The following is a 16,932-nucleotide window of genomic DNA, read 5'->3' on the forward strand; positions in this document are numbered from 1 at the left end:
AAAAAAAATTAATAATTAAAAAAAAAAAAACTAAAAGTGGGCCATGGAAGCCTCCTTGAACCGGTTTGTATATACAAACCTGTTGAAAACAAACCTCTTTCCACAACCTCTAAACAAACCTCTTATTGTGGATGCCCTAATAAAACGGGAGAAGGTGCTATTCAGTTTGTTGATAAGTACAATTAATAAATATATAAAGTTCAAGTATAACCCATTAAATACAGTGAACAAACTAAATAATTAAGGATCATGACTCAATTGTCTCTAATCTTATGTACTATTAATATGACATGTAATTAGGGACCATAATTCAAAATACACATGATAAGTAGTTCTTATGATTTAGGTTGTCAAAAAGTTTTTACGAAGTATAATTGATCTAGGCTATCTCGAGTAGTCTAACATGTACAACAAGACATCACTAATCCGCATTTATTTTCTTAAGATGGATTTATGTGTCTTACTATAGGCTACTTATAAAGTTATAATACTCTAATAATCTATGACTTGTACTTTTTAATTTTTTTTTTAAAAATGACTTGTTTAATTAAATTGTGGGCGATTGGACTGATTGCCTACATTGAATAACACTTGATGGGCTTGGGTGCTTATATCAAGAACTTCACACAATTTTTTTTAAAGCTTCCTTAAGTAAACAATATGTCATCCATCCATTAAAAAATGTTGTCTGTTTTTTATTTAAGCGTTTCAATTTAACTTTAATAGTTAATACTATTCATATGCATCATTTTGGTTAATATTTCTGGCTTATATATAAAAAGTAAACATGGCCATGTACGTCAATATTTGTTAGAATTATCTCAATGTATAATTTTAAAATATTAATTTTATAATTTGTACAAATTGATGATTAAAGAAATTATTAGTAAATACAACTTTGGCAAATACTCCAGTCAAATTGGGGTGTTTAACATACTGATGATTAAAGATATCATTGGCAAATATTCTAGTCAAATTGGGTGTTTATATAAAAAACAGAGGGAGTACATTATTCCCTCCGTTTTAAAATATTTGTTCCATTTCTCCATGTGCAAAGTTTACGATAATTTGGAGAAAGTAATAAAATATAGAAGTAGTGAGGTAGGTGAAAGAATAAAAAAAAAGTAGTTGAGAGAATGGGAGGAAAGATAATATGAAATTAATAAAATATTTTGTCTCTATTTTAGGGACCTATTTGGGTTTTATTGAGAATAATTGAAGAGAGGGAGAAACAAAGTGTTGTAAATTGATGTAAAAAGTCATTATTAGTACAAAAAAGGATGGCAATTCATCAAAAAGTAGGGAATATTCTCAAATAGTAATAACTTCAAAATAAGTCCTTAATTTTGATTTGCCAAACAAGGAATACAAGTCTTTAAAAGACGGAGGGAGTATGAAGTATAATTTATATTGAGTCCACTGGTTGAGAGAAATAAATTAAATATATAAAAACTTTCCAAATAAAGAAAGGAGCAAGTATTTTAAAACAACCAGATTTTAAAAGTGGATTAAGTATTTAAAAACAGAGGGAGCATTATTTTAAAGTGTCTAAACTTACCAAATTTGGTATGTTTTTTTCATTTGCGTTTTTCCTAAATGTACAACTTTATTCGGGCCTAATAATGTGAAGATTGGACATACAAGACAATTTTTGAAGGATGAAGAAAGTAACTAAGGGCTTGTTCTCATACGTTTATTTTCAGTTCATTTCAGTTCAATTCAGCTCAGTTCAGTTCAGTTCAGCTCAGCTCAGTTCAGTTCAATTCATTTCAACTCTTAATTTCCTTTTCTTATAAAATATTCATTTCAGTTCAATTTAATTTAGTTCAGTCTATGAAAACATACCCTAAAAAATGTGCAAGGCACAATTTAAATGAAGAGATGCTAAGAGGAAATGAACCTTGCCTAATAGTTTACCCGTGGATCGGAGTTTTTTTGGTACATCGCTCTCGTCAACCCTACCAAATAAAAAATCGGAAAATTTGTCAATTACTACCGTAAGTTAATATTACTTTGTAAATTACTACCGCAAATTAAAAAAGTTGTGAATTACTACCGCAAAAATTTTTAAGATGTTGCGATTACTACCAAACCCCCATTAAACCCAACTATGACGTCATTATATCACTTTAACCCATGGATAAAGCCCTTAACCATGACGTCATTATATCCCTAATCCATTTTTTTTTTTGGGGGGGGGACTGGTTAAAGCCCTTAACCATGGTCAAACACGGGTTTAAGGGATATAATGACGTCATAGTTGGGTTTAATGGGGGTTTGGTAGTAATAGCAACATCTTAAAAAATTTTGTGGTAGTAATTCACAAATTTTTTAATTTGCGGTAGTAATTTACAAAGTGATATTAAGTTGCGGTAGTAAATGACAAATTATCCTAAAAAGTCATACCTAAAACATGAGCCCAAACATAAAAGGAACGGACGAAGTATCGGACAATAAAGTTGAGCCCGTTATGGACGAAATGGGTCATAGACAAAACATTCTCAATTGATTGCGTTGCCGAGCAGCAGAAGTGTAAAAGTAGAAGAAAATACAACGATGGGAGTAAGCTTGGAAGGAGAAAAGGTGATATTGGTGCCATACATGAAAGAACATGTTCCCAATTACCATCAATGGATGCAAGATCCTTACCTTCTCTTTGTTACTGGCTCCGAGCCACTTACCCTTGATCAGGAGTATGAAATGCAGCTCTCTTGGTCCCAAGATCCCCTCAGTACTGCTTCTTTCTCTCTCTTTCTTCTTTCAATTTATTCTGTTTCCTCAAAATTTTCAGGTTTTTGTTGCATAATACTTGATGGGTTTTGCTAATTTTGTGTAATTGTTGTAATTTTTATACTTGGATGCATTTTCTTGGAATAATATATGGTGGGTTCTTAAAATTTTGTAAGATTCTTCAGTTGTGGATGCATTTTATGGGATAGCTTTTGATTTAGGTTTTGTGGGATTGTTATTGATGTTGTTATGCTGGGAGTTTTATGTATGATTGACTTAATATAGGTTGTCTGCAATTTTATGATTAAATGGCTCAACTAATTAGTTGCCTTAGGATTTATTATTGTTGAACTAGTATGAAATATAGAAGAAAAATGAGGAGCTTTATCTTACTATCCTTGTGAATATTGCAATAACCCCTCAATTTGAATGAGTTTGGGAAGGAACAACCATAGATTGGTTTTAGCAAATGAAGTTTTGTGGTGTCAAACTGTTAAATCTTTAGTCAAAATGTCAGCTTTTTCTCAATTGGTAAACTAATAGGCTATCTCCTGTAGCTCATTTCCATTGATAATGATAGTCGAGAAATTTGTTTGCCATGATGATCATGGAAACTGCTTGTTGAATTATTATATGATCATGATATATCATAGTAAAGTTAGATTAGTGTTGGACGGAAGGACCAAGTTTCAGCTAAAATATGCTTGATCTACGCAGTCTTTGCTACAGGACTTGAAGTTGTCGAACATAAAGCGTCCATGGATGATTTAGGGGCAAAAACCTCCTAGACTTGAAGCATTTTACACCAATGAGTCCTGCCTAATGTTCATATGCCATCTCGATTGTTGATTCAAGCCTTTAAAATGATATTACATATTATGATAGGCCATTCTTCTAGATGCTCAGCAAATACATGCAGATAAAATTAACAAGAAGATGCAAAGTATGGGCGTGTACTGCTTGGAAAACTTACGCATCATACTCAATCGATGGTCTTGTCATTTGTATTGTGGACTATTATCTGAGAGGGATAATGTGTTTCAAAAAGCAATGGCCAGTGGATATAGCATTGTAGCATTAGGGTTCTCTAGTGTGAAGATGAAGGCATGAAGCATACACATGGTGTCAAGAATGTTCATATTTTGAAAAAGAAAATAACAAATTAGAGTGCACTTCTCAGCCTGAATCTTAAGATATTATTGGACCTCACATTTAACTTTATCATTTTACCCATACTTAGGAATCTTTTTGCCATCTTTTACAGGTTGAGTAATAGTGTTGACTTGTAAAAAGGTCGGGATTCATTTCACCTATTTTGCATATTTGTTTCCTTTCCGTGCAGTGTGGGGGTAATAGTAGATGTCCAAGATACTACTTAGATACTAGAAGTATGGAGATGGAATAGTGAAGCAATGGCATGTTTCTGATTATAGGAGATGACCCACTATAAATACAACAAATAGTCATAGTAATGGTTATGGAGTATATGGATCTTTTGAGTAGCTAGAATAGCCCTTATGAATAGTGTATATATAATGAAAGATTTAGGGTAAATACAGATTTGGTTATACCCAAAGAAAGGAACATTGGGAAAACATGTGAGGGGCTACATAATAGAGAGCAAACTTGGATGGAGATCATTGGTATTGAAGAAGTAAATAGAAATGGAGGTGAAATTGGTAGGCATCAGCACTGCATGTTGTGAACTTGTGACAGACAATACACCAGATATTGAGTAGATAATACAAAAGGATACTTCAAATGCAGGCCATCTATGAATTTCAATGAGTTATAGGAGCAGAGAAGAAGTTGTGTGGGTGAAAGAAGAGGGTACAAGAGAAAGGAATCTTGGATTTTTGGTACTTAAGCTGCTTTGACATTCTGATAATATGTGCAAGTTTAGATTGAAGAGTCAAATAATAAAGAGCCCTGGCTGACATTATATAAAAAGGAGAAAGAAAACACATTATTGTAGTTCTTTTCTAATTGATAGATTCTGTTGTTTTTTGTGTGGTTCGTCGTGCTGGGATGTTTGGTAGCATTTCAGTTGCATAATACTCCATTCAATTTTTGTAAGTTGTGGTATGGATATCTTTCAGAGCGCACTTTCATTGTTCTGGATAAGCAGATGATTGAGGGGAAAATTTTACACGGCCAACCCCATATTGAAGGTAGATTTAATCTCTATTTATTCTCATGACTGGAACATTTATGCTCCTGAATCCTGAGTTTTTTTTTTCTTTCTTTCTTTATCATCAGCTATGGTAGGTGATGTTAATATATATATGAATGATCCTGATGACCCTCTTTTTGCGGAGATTGAGATAATGATTGCTGAGCCTAAAAGGTGTGTCCTTACTTATTTACTCAATACATTCGATAGATTTGGAAATTCCTGGTTGACCCCTGCAAAAAGTTAAATGCCATTTACTAGCAGTATATAGATGTTTTTTAAGACTGTTATTTGTGACATGATGTCCAAAAAAGTTGAGGCTTGTGCATGTATATCAATTGTTAGTCTTCTGTATAGATATTAAATATATATATTGCATGATTTGTATCACTTGTTTTTGGTAATTCAATGTTAGAAATAGGTTATACACCTTTGAAAAGAATATAATGGGAGAAACCCTAATTGAAAGGTGAACGAATTCTTTAAGACAGTGCGAGTAACTGTAAAATCTAAAGTAGTTTCAGGATGATGATTTCTTCATAAGAAAGGTAATTGTTGAAGTATAAAACAAGAATAAGTGAAGGTTTTAAGTTGTTTTTCATAGATCTCTAGAATTGGGAAGCCTTATAATTGATACCCAGGTTCTTAGAAGATATTTGATTATATCTGAACCCAAATATCTATACTTGAAATGATAGAAGTGAAACGTATTTTGATGTGGCTATCTTGTGCATATGATGTTTTCGTTACTTAATACATGAAAACATTGTCTCAATGTATTATGTTTGTACCCACCTGGGGTTCTTCAGTATATCCATTTGCTTGAAATTGTGGTAATTATATCCGTAGTAGAACTAATCACAATACTTCTGACTAGTATGCTATGTCTAGAATAAATTGAGTTGTCTTCTTGCCTTACCTCATAATATGTATATGTGCATATAGATTGAGAGCGTTCTGTTGTCTACATGCTGCTTTGGATATGACTGTGCAGTATAGACTTGCATTTTATGTGTATTGGCATATAGATTGGGAGTGTTTGATCACCGTGCTGCCTTGGATTGTTGGGTATGATTATGCAGCTACAGACTTGTATTTTTAATTGCAGTTTGTATTACTGAGAGTGATGACATCTCTGTCAGGTTTCACTTGACACTAAAATAATGCAAAATTGTTAATTAACAGTCAAGAAGCAAAACAAAATGGCTCTGCTGAGTAATACCATTGTAGTATTTTAAAAAAAAAGGCATAAACATGGGCTAGAATTCTGGAAAGTAGAAATCACTTAAGTACTGCAAATGTTTTATTTTATTAACTAGAGAAATTCACAACAAATATATCTTAAGCTATGTAATCTCTCTTGGTAGCATAGTCGTGGCAAAGGACTAGGAAAGGAAGCAGTCATGATGATGATGGCTTTTGCTGTTGAGAATGTTGGGATCCATACATTTCGTGCCAAAATCGGAGAGTCGAACCAAGCATCACTTCTTCTATTCCGTAAATTGGTTTGCCCTCTTACTGCCACTTGCGTATCTTTTTTAATTACTCCTTCACACAACCATTTTTTTTTTTTTTTTGTCTCTTACTTGGTTGATCTCTTCTTTGGCACCAGGGTTTTCAGGACTCCTCGTTCAGTGAAGCTTTTAAGGAGGTGAGATCAGGGGGAACTTTGAGATCTAACATCATGATTATAACTAATTTTAACATTGTTTATTACTAGTCTTGGTGGTTATCGGTTAGGGTTTTTTGGATTTAGACTTTCTACTTTCTGTTTTCTTTCTTCTAAATCTGGTCGATATAGTGACATAAGATGGCTGGCAGTCGATCAATTGCTGTAATTTGGGACGTTGGGGTGGTAACCGAAACTGTAGTAGTCGTCACTGTATCCTCAGGATTGTTAAATCATTTGGCTGGAGTAGTACATATCTTGATTTTTTTGGTTGATTTTCACTACAGAACTATAAAAGTTTCACCAAATCTGGCAATTAGTATCCATTTTGATGTAAATTGTTTTTTTCACAATATCATTTCTGCGAACTGGCACTCAACTTCTTTTGTGACTTTGCAGTGGACATTGGAGATGCCAGTAACGAACGCCAAGAGGGATGAGTTGCTGCAAAGCGTTGGTAATATGGTCACTCATTCTTAGCCTTCATCGCTTGACTGGATACATTCTTCTGAATGGCAGGGAAACTGCAAATTCCCTCTCTCTTGGTCATGACTTATAAAAAGACAATAACTCAATGACAAGAAAGAGATGATTTCTTTTTATGACACACTGAGGAGTCTGCAATTTCTCAAACATTTGTAGAAACTATATGAATTAATTTATCTATTAGTGTAGCTAAAAAAGTCCAGCCAGATAACAAGGAAATTAAATGAGGAATTGATAGCTTTTACACACTACATATTTGAACTTTTTTTTATTTTTATTGTACTAGTGTTTTTGGTGATGAATAGGATATGCTGTGTGTGAATTACAAGGAGTGCTTATAGTAATTCTTCTACTAAGGGTATGTTACAGTATTTATTTGCTTAAAAAAAAACCCTATATTAGGGCTACTACCTCGAGGCTTGATCTATACTGACAGGAAATTCAGTGTTCCAGATGACCTAACATATGGTCCGAAATGTGGATGAGACTGGGGAATATCATTTGACACTGCATTCCCAGCTTGCCAGGCGATGTTAAAAGTTGTTCCGTTGCTTAGCGGTCCAAGAAGAGCAGAGATGATCATCTCATCGTTCGAGTACTCTGCTGAAAGCTCTGAGACCGGGAAACTAAGAGGTTCAGGTTTCATGCTAGGGTTGTAGCTTTTGATTTGACTAGTATAGGCTTTCATATTGCCTTTGAGATCCTGGAAGGCAACTAGTGCTTGTGTTCCAACCATACCGCTTCCAGTTGGGTTAATCCCCCATGCAATCCATCCTCTAGGTGTCTGGCTTGCTCTGTATGCGATGTGAATTGTTTCTGCCGTGGAATTGTAGTTCCAATGGAGATAGGCTTCTAGAACTGGAAGGTCAGCGCATGACTGAAAATCCCTCTGGTTGGAAAACTTGTAGTTTTTACAAGTTTGTGCCGAAGACACAAGAGACAACGAAGCAATGGTACAGACTATCAGAATGGTTCTTTTGATGGCCATGATAGCTACTTCTATAGTTCTATACTGATTTTTTTTTTTTACTTTTATTTTTGAATTTTCTGATGGAATGTATGGAAAATCGAAATTTTTTACTGATGTTTAGAAAATGCTGTTTATAAAAAGGATTTCATGGTTTAAGAATTCAAAGTATAGGTTATCTTTTTCATGTTAAGGTGGTGTGTTCTTTTTTATAAATCAAAGCTGTGATAAATATCATGAAGAATTTAAAATTGAAGTAGTTGGCTGCTTCAATTTGAATGTTTCATAGTTTAAGCACTGCAAGAAATGGTCATCGAGTTTGGAAAAACTCAGTCTTGGGTGCATGCTCCATTATTTGTTGTTTATCATGTCTTTATCATTGCCTTTACTTAAAAAATTAGACATGTCCAGAAGGGATTTACCACTAACAGGCAAAATGTGGGAAAGTCCACAGATTATTACCTTTGCTAATAATATGGACTATGGAGCATTCTGTATTCCTACAGCTGCACAGACGACGTACGTGCTACCGAATAACAGTTACGCAACAAGCTGTACTCTGATAGCTGAAATTAATTTCCTTTCCTTTCAACTTTTCAAGTGATATCATGTACTACAAGGAGATAATCTCTGAAATGTTGTAGCTATCCTAATATGAAACACTACATTAACTGGTATAACATCAATGAGTAAAGGATGAATTAGGGTCTGAACTTCAAATGTCTCAGGAAAAAAAATGGTGATTTTGAAATGACAAATGTAACACAGAATTCATAATTCTTCTGTTAAAGAAGAATTGAAACCATTTGTGAAATACCTATATGCACATCAGCATATACCAGATGTAACACCAGAAATAATAGCAATTCAAATAGAAAGCAAACGTCAAGCAGCATCACCTACAGATATTTATTGCCCTTGCTATTAAACAAAAGCAATTCTTCAAATGCCGTTGACAAAATTAGACATCGACTGGTAAATATCTATTTCAAGCTAGATCTGAGACGATATGCAAACACAGAAATCAAAAAAAGTTTCTACAAATTTTCGTTTTTAAAGACAATGGCAGACTATAACTCCGAATAGCTTTCATAGAACCACAACAGGAGCATTTTGAGACCCTAAGGCTTGTACCCTTACGCCATAATCTTAGCAGATCTGACGAAAAGGCTGTCGACAACCTTTGCAACATTGGAAATGGTATCCAGCGTAGCTTCATAAATAGCCTCGGTCTTGGGATCATCAAAGATAATAAGACATCCTGCACCCTGATCAAGAGTCCCTGCAAATTTCTTATCCAAAATCATCTGAGATAGTTTCCTCTCCACATGATCAAGAGGAAGTTCGATCAATTCAGCAATGTGGGCAATCTCAACCCTTGAAAATGGCTCGATCAGTCTGCAAAGATTCTGCTCCAACAGAGTGTCATAAAGAGATGATAGATGCCTGTGAACAATAGGATCTTCTTGCAGTTGATCCTTAAAGTTTACCAATGAAGCCTCAAAGAGTTTCAGAGAACGCTTTGAATAAGCATCAGCAATAGCTTTCATCGCATCAAGATCAGGGCCCAAGTACTGCAAGCCTGCTTTTGAAGATATTATACCAGCAACATCATCAGCTTGATTCACCATGACTTTGCACAAAAGCATGTATTTCAGACTGTATACTGCTCTGGGATCCTCAAGAGCATTAAAGGCCTCAAAAGCTTCAAAGAAATAGCTGTAGGCAGTTTTATAGTCTTTCTCCTCGGCATGGAGTATCCCACTCTGCAGGTCTATTGTCCCCTGCTGAGCTGGAGGAACGTATATGGCATTGGCTGCTGTTCTAGCTGCAGTAAGGGCAGCCTTTGCTTTGGGAAGATTTCTCAAAGAGAAATGAAGCTTGCTCTCCAGTAACTCAATGTCCACTAAGAGAAGTTTATCATCTAATCTTCTGACCTCCTTTATCAGACCTGAAAGGAGAGACAACGCTTCAGAGTACTCCTTGATCTCCATCAACAAAGCAGCGAGTCTGGCCTCAACCCGTTGGCGAAGGAAAGTTCGTTTCTCGTCACGAGTCCACTGTACCATATCTTTGCAAAGGGAGATCTGGAGTTCAGTTGAATTAGGTATTTTAGCCACTGTATCAATGATTCCTCGCACAATTTTTGCAGTTTTAGCTTTGGGAATCATAGAAAAGTAGGACCTCAACTGGGTCAAAAGAATCCGAAGATCTTCAGCCTTGTTTTCTTGCCTAAGATAATCAGTGAGCTTTGTGATTGCCTGTTCCTTTATGCGCAAAGCATCAGGTGAAGAAGATGGATCTGCAAGCACTCGCTGCAGAATGGTAATAGACTCTGCAGCGCTATTTGCTTCCAGAGCCTGTTCAAGGGATTCTGTGGTTGCAGGCAGAAAATTGGACATTGTTGTTTAGTATTGGTGATCAAATAAAGTCCTGCTACAACAAAATAAAGCAATATTAGCATTAAGTTATTAACAATATATGTATAGGTACAGTCCCCATGCACACCCAAAAAAAAATGAGAAAGAAAGAGGCTGGGGTACGCGCAATACATAGTGGAACTTCAAATGGGCGAGCAAGGAAAACTAATTCTGCATTACATTACAAGATACTAAGAAATAAATATCAATTAAAATGGCAACAAAGTAACAATAGAAGATAGAGAAAAAAAATGGTTGGCAAGGAGGTCAATAACTGATTTCAAACTTTAAACTTTCCAAAGCCTAAGTTGTGGACCATAGAATATAAGAAACATATTGTTGGATCATAAACAAGACAGGCAAGTAACCCCCCACCCCCCCGGGCAGGGTTCTGCTCCATCATCATCCTGAATTCAAAGCATGGTCATCTAAAAAAGCTTTTAAATCAAAAAGAATTAAAAATAAAAGTTTTAATCCAGGAATCCCCCAATAGCACAGAAACCATAGCCTGTTAGGCAGTAAATTGGAAAAGCTGAATTCAGTTAAGAAGAAAAGCTAACAATTGCCTTAATGCATTATCATTATAAACCAAACCTATAGAAGAACACTTGAATACACTAGACAGTGTAAACCCATTTGGACAAACACCCTCCATCAGCATTCAAGAAAAATATCCAACCCAACTCAAAACAACCCAATTGGAGCAAAAATCCGAAATTAAAACTGTCCAAGTACGAAAATTTGTCTCAAACATTTCATCGAACAGGTTCTGGGCAGAATCTAAATTCTTTAAATTTCACTTGACTCAATACATAGTTCCCAACATTCAAATCAACAAAGACCACTCTTGATTAACCTCCCACAAAGGGTATGAAGTATTCGTTCATCCTTCAAATCATCTTTAAAACCCAATAATTCTCATGCTGATTAGAGGAGAGAAAAGGATGGACTTGTTGAATTCATTTCTGGGTAATCTCAATCTGGGTTGCTTTAGAGGAATTAGGGCTTTCAAGGGATTAAAGCAATTGCTCATCAAAGTGACGGAATAACAGAACCATACAACTACTCAGATTCAGACAGCAAATATGTGGAAATCAACCGGCAAAACCATAACACATATTCAGACGGCGATAATTTCAATCAAGAATCTTAATTCAGATCTTAAGAAATGAACAAACATACAAGATCTAATAGAAGAAATGAACAAATAAATCAATTTTCAGCCTCACAAGCTAAACGCATGAAATTCAAATGAATTATACAAATAAATTAATCATAATCCACACCCAAAAACAGTAGTTTGGGACGAAAACTACAAAAAATTGAAGAACTTACAGTGAAATTCAAGATAATCGGTAGCGATTCAGAGGTCAAATCGATCTAGTTCACTTGATCAATCTTAAATCTAGAAATTGAAACTAGGGAAGAGAGAGAGTGGGGAGCTAGAAGCACAAAAGCGGAAAAATGACCCAGACATTAGGGTATACTCGTAGTCTTGTACAGTAAGTTTTCTATATTTATTATTTTTTCATATATATATTTTTAATATTTTTATAATACTTGTACAAAATAAGGAATTTGGCTTGGCCCTAAATTTAAAATCAAGGCCAATATAGGTTAGGTCACAACTCACAAGTCATATCACTAAGGTGAATTCAACGGGTTGAGTTTGGGATTTCGACTTGAACCTGATCAAATAAGTTAAATGGGTTAGGCACTTCTTAGGCAAGTTATTAGTGAGTTAAAATTTTTTCATGTTAAACCTAGCCCATTTAATTTTTAGGCTGGGTTTGGGTTGACATTTGAAGATCTCAGCCAAAACCCATTTTGTGTAAGGTTCAGGTTTTCCCATCCCTACACAAATTGGCAAGCATAAAGGTACATACCTTCAAATTGTTTCAACAAACTCTTATTCAGATCTTTTTACACCAGATATGTTTGAGATGCCAAGATGGCATATTTTGGGACATTTCGAACGCATTTCAGGCATTTCATGTAAAAGATTTCTATAATTCCAAAAAGCCAAGAACTACAAGTTTTAGCGGAAGACAAGGATAATCCTTAACTGCAAACTAATTATGCTACACTTTCAAAATAAAGTTGTAGAAGTTTAAGAAACATTAGCAGTTGTTATTATTTTAATGTTACACATTGTCAACAATCTCAATATCTACAAACTTCATATATTATGTATACTATGTACACAACTTTTCATAACATAAAGCCTTCTCACTACTTATAATTAAAACTGTGGCCCAGTAGCAGCTTATTAAAGCAATATCAGTAGTAATTAGGAAATCAGAAGGGGAAAAAAAAGATATTAGATATTGATGTAATACACTGTTATAAAGCTGTTACACATTTGTATGTCCAATACACTGTTATAAAGGTTGTTCTCAAAGCAATGTTTCATGAACCCATGCCCAACACTTTACATTACAAATAGATAATTCATGCAACGACGCAACTATGAATCCCTAGCAAAGACGAGAGAAGGGTCAATAAAGAAAAGAAGAGAGCTTAGGGGGGAACAATATATGAGTAACAAGTATTGAATTAGTCTAAATACATATTTTTCAAGTACGTTACTAACAATTATACTCATTACAAATATTAATGGGCATAGACTAGTGCATTGAAAAATGTCACTGTTGCAATTATTTAGGAATAGAGGGAGTAGTCGGAGTACTATATTGTATCCAACAAAAGTATCCAATATAACTCGAAATTCTCCATTACCTAAGTTTGAGCCATGACAAGTCATTCTCTTATATGACACTCATACCAATGGTCCATAACTGAAAGGTGATGGAAATATGGAAGATGTTGATTGTTGAGAATAGCTTCAAATGGAGAGTGAATTTGACATCAAATTAGCAGTACAACATCAACAAGTTTAAATCCCTTTTTACAATCAAATACTTCGTAAACATAATCTGAGCTTGTTTTAGCTCTCCTTTGAGTTATCCTAATCCAAAGTTATAAAAAATCCTAAAGATTACCACCCACCATCAGGCCCATCTTTTATTCCTCAGAACTCATATATCACTTGTTGATTTCGAAGTACCCGATAACCTAAATAGAAGTAAAAACTTAGGTCAATTGTCTAAAGTGTATTAGGAGATTAACAAGATGGCCGAAACTTCATCCGCGACTCCCCTCCCCTTAAACTGAGACATTTGCAATCTCCTTAACAGCTTAATTCCTCCTCTTTTAAACCAAATGATATTCGTATAGCAATCAATCCCAAAAATAAAAATGTGACCATATCTTTTGAGATGAACTAGTAACAAATTCGAAAATGACATATTATACTTTAACATTCAATAGATTTGATATACAATTCAAACAAATACAATTTTATATGTGACAAAAACAAAATCTAGGAAAAATAAATAATATAATTATAAAATTCTAAAGCAAATTTTACGAAGTTCGGCTAAGTTTCACAAAATAACATTCAACATTAATTCAATTACAGCTTAAACCCTAAAGATCATGCAATTAAATCACAATTTCTGGAAAATAAAAATGAACAAATGACAGATCTAACAAGTAAATTAAGATTACAAAGATGCAATAAAATTGAAAAATCAGTAGAAATCAAAATGAAAGACTGAATTGAAGAAAAATGAAATACCTGAATTCGAGGAAATCGAGTTGTTCGTCGATAGTGCGTGTGCCGCTTTTCTCTCTCCTGTTGTTCTGGGTTTTGTCAAGTTTTCTTGCTGAAGGAGCAACTGCTGAGTTTTCTCTCACTATGTACAATTGTAGATGAAAGTAGTGAAGTAGTATTATTGGGCTTAAAGAGAGAGGACTTTGATTGGGCTCTAAATGGGGAGATAAAGATTTGTTTCAATACAATACCCAAATATAAGCCCAATTGAGGTATTGTGTTTGTTGGCATGTCTCAAAGGGCTGTCTCGAGTTATTTGAACTCGATTCGGTCAAAATACTACCTTTGTTACAGGTTATGTGCAACGATTAGACATTTTCTCTCTCTGTTTTATGTCAATAGTTGCACATAACATGTAACGGAGGTAGTAATATTTTATGTATCCGGTTGTGCGTAAAGATAGGTATTCAAGATTTTTTTTGTTTTTCTCATTTAAAATATTTTTTTTTAAAAAAACCCTTATACTCCTAAATTAGCAGAAAATTAAAAAAATTCATCAAAATCTAATACAAGTCTTGGGTCCGGCAAAACATAAACTACATTTAACAAAAATATAATGAAATAATTCATAATTGTAGCTTATTTTGTTAATTGGGGTTGTGGTTTAAAAAAAAAAAGAAAAGTTAATTGGGGTTCTATGCTAAATCTGTGATAAAATCTTGTCAATACCATTGTCTATACCAAAAGAAAAATTAATCGTCTATCAATGTGTGATAAGCAAACTTGCCCTTAATCATTGGGGTACAAATTAGCTAGAAGCCAATAATTTTATAAGATCGAGTTAACCTTGCCATTGAGTGAAAAATTGAATGATCTACTGATGTATTTAGGCTCATGACTTAAGAAGTTAAGATTATAACCATATAATTTAACAGATACAATGTGAGTATGATTAAAAAACTTTGGAACACAAAAGTGGGAACACAATAAAACACGCAGGTAGCCGGGAAAAGCGATACGCATATGATTCATTCAACAAATCAATCTACGTAGGTGTAAACACATTGGAAAAAATATTAAGTACTTGGGCCCAAATCCAACTTCTCTATCGGTTGCACCAACTTTCCGAACCGCTTAACGGGTCAACTTCCCACACTTATTTTATATTCGTGGCGTACGTACATTGTACACATGGCGGCATTTCTTCTGCATTGTGGTCTCATTCTTAAATGGATAAAATACTCTGTTGGTTTCAAATTACTTAGGGCTTGTTCTCATACGTTTATTTTCAGTTCAGTTCTACTCATCTCCTAATTTTCTTCTCTTATAAAATATTTAGTTCAGTTCATTTCAATTCAGTTGATTTCAGTCTATTAGAACAGGCCCTTACTCAGTGTTAAAGAGTTTACTTTATCAGTATTATAGGGTTAATTGGTTAGTGGTATAGAGGTTACTTGGTTAATGTTACAGGAGTTGCTTAATCAATGTTATAGGAGTTAGGCCCTGTTTGATTCACCTTAATTTTGCTGAACTGAAATTATTTTTACTGAACTCAACTTATTTTTACTGAATTGAACTTAATTTTACTGAAGTGAAATTATTTTTACTGAACTGAAATTATTTTTACTGATTTTCTATTATAATTCTTCTTTAAGAAAACTGAATTTTACTGAACTGAACTTATTTTTACTGGACTGAAATTATTTTTATTGAACTGAAATTAATTTTACTGAACTGAACTTATTTTTACTAAACTGAAATTATTTTTACTTAATATTATTTTTTCAAGGTGAATCAAACAGGGCCTTACTTTGTTTTTTTTATAAGTAAGTAAGGAAGTATCATAATTTTAATCTTTATTTTAAATTATTTGGAATCTTTTATTTAGTAAGGAATTCTTTATTTAGTAAATTAATTCTGCTTGGAATTTCCGAGTCGTTGTACTTGGAATCTTGGATTGTACTCTAATTTTTAATAAATTGTCTATTTTCGATGACAAGATCATTACTCAACCCTTATGTAACAACTAAGAATCTTCTTATGTTGTACGAGTATGATAGCAAACTCTCTCAATTCCAGTCTTAAATTCTACCAATACTATCTTTGGAATGTCAAAAACTAATTTTCCACTAATAATCCATAGAGGAAGAGATCACAAAAAATTAGAAAAACCAAAGAAGAGAATGAGGTTTTTTTTTTTTTTTTTTTTTTTTTTTGACAAATAGAACTAAGAAAAAAACAAAAGATAATGAAACAAACTAAAAAGACCAGAAAAGAAAATGTCGACGTCGCGCCTGAATAGCTAGCCAATGAGCAGGAGCAACCCAAACTAAAGAAGAGAATGAGTTGTATATGTTAGCTTGAGCAATCTCGTCTAAAACAAACATTGAACCACAGAACATCAAGTTTGCTAGTTTGTTCCAATCTTAAGAAAAAAGGATGAATATAACTATCAATTTTACCAATATATAGCGCAAATAGGAGGTTTAGGAAGGATGCATACATTCATTTATCAAAGGAAAAGCGATTATAGAAATTGTACATGCACCATCGATTCATCGACAATATATGCTCCCAAAAAGATTAGTAATTTCCACTAGTAGAAAAAACGTTATGGGAAGCGGTTCAAACCCCATAATGGGAAGCGGTTCTGAACCGCATGGGTTTAGGGGGCTTGCCAATTGCCATGTAAATGGCAAGCGGTTCAGAACCGCTTCCCATTTGGGGGGAATGGCAAGCGGTTTTGGCGCCAAACCGCTTGCCATTTATATATATATATATATATATATATATATATATATATATATATATATATATATTTAAAAAAAATTATATATATATATTAATTAATAATAATAATATTATTAGTGA

The 16,932-nt window shown here is 33.9% G+C and overlaps 3 protein-coding genes across 4 annotated transcripts; 1 reads left to right on the plus strand and 2 right to left on the minus strand.

Annotated features, from left to right (window-relative positions):
• The first annotated feature begins 2,460 nt into the window (after positions 1-2,460).
• Positions 2,461-7,365, plus strand: LOC110701907 (N-acetyltransferase 9-like protein). The gene is made up of 6 exons (XM_021879513.1): positions 2,461-2,731; positions 4,830-4,901; positions 4,990-5,077; positions 6,276-6,408; positions 6,516-6,554; positions 6,972-7,365. The coding sequence occupies exons 1-6, from the start codon at positions 2,557-2,559 to the stop codon at positions 7,050-7,052; spliced, it is 588 nt and encodes a 195-aa protein (XP_021735205.1). The 5' UTR covers positions 2,461-2,556; the 3' UTR covers positions 7,053-7,365.
• Positions 7,366-7,459: 94 nt separating this feature from the next.
• LOC110701908 (cytochrome b561 and DOMON domain-containing protein At5g47530-like) lies at positions 7,460-8,467 on the minus strand. Its single transcript, XM_021879514.1, has one exon. The coding sequence runs from the start codon at positions 8,044-8,046 to the stop codon at positions 7,483-7,485; it is 564 nt and encodes a 187-aa protein (XP_021735206.1). The 5' UTR covers positions 8,047-8,467; the 3' UTR covers positions 7,460-7,482.
• Positions 8,468-8,745: 278 nt separating this feature from the next.
• Positions 8,746-14,228, minus strand: LOC110701910 (26S proteasome non-ATPase regulatory subunit 11 homolog). 2 transcript variants are annotated; one of them, XM_021879516.1, is made up of 2 exons: positions 14,086-14,228; positions 8,746-10,458 (listed from the first exon to the last, which is right to left on the minus strand). In XM_021879516.1, exon 2 carries the CDS (start codon positions 10,425-10,427, stop codon positions 9,162-9,164), a length of 1,266 nt encoding a protein of 421 aa, XP_021735208.1. In that variant the 5' UTR covers positions 10,428-10,458; positions 14,086-14,228; the 3' UTR covers positions 8,746-9,161. The 2 variants fall into 2 exon arrangements, with proteins under 2 accessions (XP_021735208.1, XP_021735207.1); XM_021879515.1 differs by having other exon boundaries at positions 8,746-10,461.
• Positions 14,229-16,932: the final 2,704 nt, after the last annotated feature.

This window comes from Chenopodium quinoa, unplaced genomic scaffold, assembly GCF_001683475.1.
Source record: "Chenopodium quinoa cultivar QQ74 unplaced genomic scaffold, ASM168347v1, whole genome shotgun sequence".
In the NCBI taxonomy this organism is placed as follows: Eukaryota; Viridiplantae; Streptophyta; class Magnoliopsida; order Caryophyllales; family Amaranthaceae; genus Chenopodium; species Chenopodium quinoa.